The 7,264-nt window shown below is 32.1% G+C and overlaps 1 protein-coding gene across 1 annotated transcript in view; it reads left to right on the top strand.

The window, feature by feature from the left end:
* LOC148623668 (denticleless protein homolog) overlaps positions 1-7,264 on the top strand; it is a 34,778-nt gene that overhangs the window by 12,071 nt on the left and 15,443 nt on the right. Inside the window, exons 2-5 of the mRNA XM_088565671.1 lie at positions 1,043-1,131; positions 3,227-3,263; positions 4,480-4,575; positions 5,140-5,322. Of these exons, the coding sequence (XP_088421797.1) occupies positions 1,043-1,131; positions 3,227-3,263; positions 4,480-4,575; positions 5,140-5,322 (405 nt within the window). The remainder of the gene's footprint in view (positions 1-1,042; positions 1,132-3,226; positions 3,264-4,479; positions 4,576-5,139; positions 5,323-7,264) is intronic.

The raw sequence follows: 7,264 nt of genomic DNA, 5'->3' as shown, positions 1-7,264 counted from the left end.
GGTAAAAATAATACATTTTTAAAATCCTTTTAAGGTATATCTAAAATTGAAATATAAAAAAAAGAGAAACATGAAATGTTATTATAAGAATTGAATATCTCATTTTTGATGCATCATGAGTGTGTTAAAGCATTGACCAGTCACACATTTTGGACATGAAGCGCTTCATTAAAAATGTGTTGCAGTAAAAACTTTTACAGGCCGTTGAAGCATCAAAAATGAAACATTCAATAACATTCAAATGATAAATACCAGTTTCCAGCCCTGTAATGATGAATCCTTTGGCAAGAACAAAACAGTTCATAATATTGTCTTTTCCTCAGCTATAAAATCTTAGAAATTAAATATTATTTTGGCTAAAAAATGATTTGTAGGTGTTTATAATTAACAAAATAAAAGAAAAATGAAGTGCCACTGTGCAATACACAATACACATTAAACATTAATTCACCCATTTAAGGAACCGCTGTTCATATGTAGCCTTTCTTAATATCCAGTATGTCAGTAATGACTGGTAGAAAACAGTATTGGTTCAGTATGTCTGACTATTACAAGACAGGGTTTATCAAACATTCTCAACCTGAAATGGATGAGATTTTTGCCTTATGACGTTAAACCTACAATTACCATTTTTTTTCCAATTTGCCAAAATTTAGTTCAGAACAGAAGTGTTAGTAAAACTTAATATTAAAAGCCTACAAACTTAGAAAAAATTGGAATTCAGCAACAATGTGTAATTGAGAATATATCAATGATAAAGTCATTTTGTGTGACATGTACATTGTACAAGTTTTAGAAATATAATTCATGTTTAAAGCATTGAAATCTGACTATCAAAATGTTTTAGGTTTTCAGAGAGTTTAAGTAGGCTACACAGTTGAAAGTTATTTAGCACCAAACAATTCCTTAACTTACAGTTATGTTTATGATTAAAAAAAATTACCTGGGAAAAAATAAATAAAATAAATTATTCCTTTATATTTTCTATAATATAAGAATACTCAAAAACTAAAACCTTGTAGCATTTGATTTATTTTTACAGGGTATTCTCAGCAGCTGTTTTTTGATCTGTTAGAACAATTTGAGTCTTCTGTTTATGATGAATATGGAATAGAAGGGGAAGATGAAGGTGTAAGTTTATAAAATTTCAAAGTGATTTGATATACTGCAAGTGTACTTATTTTCGTGTGATTCTTTTTTTCATGAATTTCTCAGTCATGCACTATCAACAAAAATAAGTACAAATTTATGATTGTCGCAGAAAATAGGTACCTGGGAATATAATTATAGACAAATAATTGCTAAATTAAGTACTCCTGAAAACAAGTACAATTACTGTTATACCAATTCTCTTGTTTAGATAGAGTTCTATAATCCAAGGTAAAATTAATCCCCAACCGACGGAAACTAAGTTTTCTTGTTCAAAAAATTGCATTAAGTTTGCATTCTGTTCTCCTCAACAGATTTTTTTTCTGGTAGTGCACTTTGTGGTGCATTGCAATACTTTCAGAATGCTTTTCGAGCCTTAAAATAGCAGAAAATTAAGTGTTTACACTGGTTTATGATTTTTAGAGTAAACAATAACAAAAGCATATGTAAAAGTAATATTGAAAATGGCCATTTTACCATATCAAGTGAAAACTACTCAGAAAACTTGTGGTACATGAAACATTGTATAGTTATTGAGTAGTAAGATAGTCACTGCATGTATACTATACAATTATGGCAGCATGCAATGTCATGTTTTATGGAGTGCTGAACAGAGGCCAAGGTTGATGTCTCTTATGTGTTCAATAAAACATGATATCGCATGCACCTACCGACATAATTGTTTTATTTCATTTATCTATAGAAATATAAAGAATTTCCCACTGAGTGAGTTTCTCTTCATCACATTTTTTAAAACAAATATTTTGGTATACATTTATTTTGGTCGATTGAAGTATTATCAATTTTTTTTGTGTATTTGATTTTGGATGTTCTTTTTTTTTTTAAGTGAGCAAATTTAGGTAAATAAACATGTAGATATTTTATAAATAGATATTAACTGATAATTTTGCCACATGTAATACTTTTATTTTGATTGTAAACCATCATTTTGCTATTTAGTAGTTCGATGCCATATATGTATCTGTTACTCTTGATAGGCTGTACAACATACAGATATAAATTAACTAAGATAGTATTATGTCTGTTAATTCATATTTCATGCTTTCCTTTTTTATACGCCTGTCTAAGACAGGATGTATTGTGGTATACTGTTGTCCATCCATCGTCCACACTTTGGCCAATAACTCAAAAGCACTTTCACCAACTTTTATTAAACTTTGGTGAATTGTTCATGACTATTTACATAAGCTCCCTTTCGATTTTTATAAACTACAGATTTTCCTTTCCATGTTATGAATATTTTTACTTATAAAAAGGGGGTGTTCAAGTTTCCTTAGAGTATTCTGCATAGAATTGAGGGGAGATTTTTGATCTGTCAAAAACATGGCAGTCGTTACTTAAAATAGAACATAGGCTCAATCAGAAGTTTAACCATTCGCTTTAGCCAAATTATGATGTGGTGAAGGGTTCTGCATGAGGAGATCTATCTGTGGTCTAATATGCAAGTTCATCTGTTAAGCCATGTTGGAGTTATAATCCTTTTTAAACTTTTTTTCCTATTTTTGATGTTGTTTCTTTCAAAAATCTTCTATGACACTACTGAACCAATTAGAATCAAACTTGGTATGAATATTCCCTTGGATATTCTGCATAGAATTAATGTGGGGAATTTTGTTCTTTGTAAAACATAGCCCCTATTACTAAAAATAGAATATAAGTTGTCAGACATGAGTTTTTCTCACAAAATTCCAAAACCATAAGTTAAGCAAAATTCTGAAAGGTATAAAAGTATTCAGCTTGATGAGATCTATCTGTGGTCAAATTTTCGTGTTGATCTGTTAAGACATGTTAGAGTTCTTGCCTTTTTTTTACATTTTTAATGTCATTACTTACCAAAATTTTCTCCTCACTTGCTACTGGATAGAATTAAATGAAAGCAGATATATTTGTTCCTTAGTATGAAGGTTTGGAATTTTAATCTAAAGAAATACATGGCCGCTTTCACAAAAATAGAATGTTGCTTATTAAGACAGGTGAGTAGTTCAGGCTCTTTAGAGCCACTTAGTTCCTCATTGTGAATTTTTGTAATCTGCTGATATTTCGTTCTTTGTTTCAGTCTTTGGTACCTCCATTGGCGTGTGAATTTTCAAAAGGTAAAAAACAATTAATCTTATAGTTTAAACTAAAGTGATTCAGCTACATGAAGATGATGTAAAAAATGTAGGCAGAAGAAATGTGACTATTGTTAACTGGATTTTCCAGGGGAAAAAATTGCTATTAATTTAGTGATGAATGGTGGGCTTCTACAAAACTTGTCAAGGCTGTTATTCTAATAGCCGTTGGCTGAACTTTTTCAAATTCAGGTATGTTGTTTTTTTAAAAAATCAGGAAATGGAGTATTTATTGATTTTCTTCATTTTCACTAACCCTGTTTTTGAGTTTTGGACCTGTTTATAACAAAAAATGTGACTTTGCAGGAACATCCTTTTTTTGTTATCATTGTAATGTTATATTTCTTCTGTACATCTTAAGATTTTTAACTGCATTACCAACAGTGAAAGCAGATCTAGTAACCACTTCTCTGTCAGTTTGTGATGCTAGGGGGCCTGAGGGTACCTACTTTATGGAAGTTACAAGTCCCTCAAATATTTTTCAAACATTGCACAGTGTTTATATCCATATTGAAGATGTAAGCTTCCTTTTTTGAGAAATGTTATTTATTTTTTCCTACATTTAAAGCATGTTGAACTTGTCCCATTTCAACTGTATATGCTATTATTAGCACATTGCAACCCACTCTGTAGATAGTGTTTATATATGTATTGAAGATATTTACCCTACTAATAAATGTATGATGATGATGCAGTGTGTCCTTCCTTCTGTCCACATTTCTTGTAAGTGCAACTCCTCTAACCATTCAAGGAATTTCGGTGAAATTTCATAGTAAGGTTTATCATATTTACATATACAGGAAGGAATATAATTACTGTTGGATGATAACAAAAGGAGATAATCTTATTAGCGTTAACATTTACGTCCATTTAAAACATGGGATATTCTCTTTGTGAGGTTGCTCACAGTATTTCTAGTTACTCTTAATTTTGAAGTTTTATCTCTGGACAGTTTGTAGTTATAGTGAAGACAGTTGGTTTTACTACAGTAATATTCTGATAAATTGTATATTTAATTAGACCTTGCCGTGTATAACTATTAAAATTATGTTATAATGTAGTTGGTGCAAACCAACTTACTTTCCAGTTATGAAAAAAATTGAAAACTCACAAAAGGTAACTTTGAAATTCTACTGTTAGTTATATCCACCTGAAAATTCTTCCAAAATTAAAATTGTGTTACAAAATAATGTTTCAGAAAAGTCATTTTCACACATTCTTGGGCTGGTAGATGAGAATGGCTATGTTGTCATATACGATACAAACAGATGTGGACCCAATGCCATTATTAAAGGTTTGTTACAATGTATATCAGTCATCACAATTTACCATAGTACTGCCACAACATTGTTATCACCTGTCGTTTAAATCACATTTATAAATCCAGCTGTATAATGGCACGAAGATGCTTTCAGGAACCTGAAAAATAATTTTTCATCTTTTATGGAAGGAATTATAACTTTGTGTCTCTTTCTTCTTTTTTTATTATTTCATTTACTTATTTTTTTTTTATTTATTTTTTTTTTAAAGTTACAAGACTGAACCCCCCACCCCTACCCCCCAATTAAAACAAAGAAAAAAAGAACTTGGTAACTTTTTTAATGCTTACGTGTACATGTATATTCATATTATGATATAAAACTGGCCATCTGAAGAACTTGTGTATTTGAGTTGCAACATTAAGTTATCCAAGATGTCATCTGAACCAGTTGTTATTTTACCCCAGGGCCTGCTCAAAACTAGAGGGTACCTATACTGTTTTATCCTTGTCTGTCATACTTTCTTTCAGCTTTCTCTGCTTGTCACTATCACTTGATATTTTGCTGTTTCAATTGAAGTTATGGTATTTCTTGTACAGATTGGCGAGCACATAACAATGCTATATTTGACTTATCCTGGATTGAAGGAGAGAACAAATTACTAACAGCTGCAGGCGATCAAAGTATTGGATTATGGGATGTATTAACAGCAAAGAAAATAAATACATTTCAAGGACATACCAGTAGTGTAAGGTCTGTCAGTGTCAAGAAGGATGATCCTGGTAAACAAATATTTTAGTATTTTTTTGTCCCCTGCTGCTACAAGGTGTCCATAGGTTCACTTGTCACATTTGTGGACACAACTCCTCAAAAAAACACTCGATTATTTTGTTCAGTCTTTGTAGGATTGTTACAGGCACTTGAAACATTTTTAGCTCACCTGACTGAAAGACCATGTGAGCTATTGTCATCAATTTGTGTCCGTTGTCGTCTGTCCTTGTTAGCTTTTTTCAAACATTTTCTCCTCTAAAACTGCTTGACCAATTGGAATTGCATGGTTGTTTCTTAGGGTATCCTGCACAAACTGATTGTTTAAAATTTTGAAATATAAAAAAACATGGCCCCTGTTACTGAAAATAGAACATAGGTGTGAAAATGCAGTTTTTTGCAAAAAACCTATAAAAAACTTCTGAATTTAGAGGAATTCTGACATGGGTAAAATTTTTCACTAACAGAAGACGGACCTATGCCCAAATTTCAAAAATGAATTGTCACCTGATGTAGAAGCTAGGCCCTAGAACTGATTTTTTGGTCATTTTTCATGTGTACACCTTCGAAAATCTTCTCTCAAACTATGTGACAAAATTTAATGAAATTCGGCATAATCATTCTGTAGGGTATCCTGCACAAACTGATCATTTAAAAGTTTTCATCGATTGAAAAACATGGCCGTTGTTACCATTTCTTTCATGAATCTTCTCCTCTGACACTACTGGACCAACTGGAACCAAACTTGGTCTGAATGTTCCTTGGGGTATCTTGCATAGAATTGATGTGGGAATTTTTGATTCATCAAAAACGTGGCCATCTTTACTGAAAATAGGACATCGGGGTCATACAGTAGTTTTTCGCATATATCTCCAAAACCGTTTCAAAAAAGGTTTAGCCAAAATCTGACGAGGGTAAAAGTGTTTGGCATGATGAGATCTATATTTGGTCAAATTTACATGTTAATCTGTTTGGCCATGTTGGTAACATTGTCCTTTTGGACTATTTTTTGCTATTTTTAATGTTATTTCTTTTTAAAATCTCCTCTGACACTACTTGACCAACTGGAACCAAACTTGGTTTGAATGTCCGTGGGGTATCCTGCATAGAACTGATGTGGGGATTTTTGATTCATCGAAAAACATGGCTGTTGTTACAATAATGAGAACAGATGGGTCAGACAGAAGTTTTTAGCACATATCTTCAAAACCGTTAGGTGTAGCCAAATACTTTTTATTGCTGAAATTATCCTACAAAAGTCTGCAGGGATCATGGTTGTCAGACGACTCCTTGTCGGAGTTATTGCCTTTGAGCGGTGAAAACTATGATTGACGGAATGAAATTTTAAATTGCTGAAATGATCCTTATGATACAACCTACAAAAGTTTGTGGGGATCAAACTTGTCAGACAGCTCCTTGTTAGAGTTATTATCCTTGAAAGGCAAAAAATTATGTTTTTTATTAGTTTTCAGCCAAAATCTTGAAAACAATAATAGATAGAATGAAACTTTCAATGGATGATATGATCCTTATGATAAGTCCTACCAAAGTGTTCATTGTCGGACAGCTCCTTGTTAGAGTTGTTGTAATTGAAAGACAAAAAAAATACCAGGTGAGCATTTTAGGCTCCTGGGAGCCTCTTGTTTACTGTTGTATAGCCATAATTTAACTTCATTTTATGTTACTATGCAGTGTATGCATAGCGGGCTAATGTCCCCACTTTGACTCAATGGGATAACAGGGCTAAGAAGACACTTGAATAAATTTTTTCCAGAGATTCTTAAAACATTTTGAAGGTATTTTCAGCATTTTACAGTGCCTGAAGTACTCAGTTAAAATTACAGCATTCATCAAAATATGCTCTTTTTCTGCAAATTTTTGGTCAAGTATGGTAACAAAGCATGGTATCTTTACTTAGTTAATATGGCATGGTTTGCCAGGTGAGCCATTCAGGCT

Source organism: Perna viridis, chromosome 2 (assembly GCF_037379345.1).
Source record: "Perna viridis isolate PV_CMFRI_1.1 ecotype Kerala chromosome 2, ASM3737934v1, whole genome shotgun sequence".
Taxonomy (NCBI): Eukaryota; Metazoa; Mollusca; class Bivalvia; order Mytilida; family Mytilidae; genus Perna; species Perna viridis.
Note: the sequence above shows the minus strand (reverse complement) of the source record. Positions and strands in the feature narration are given on the sequence as shown.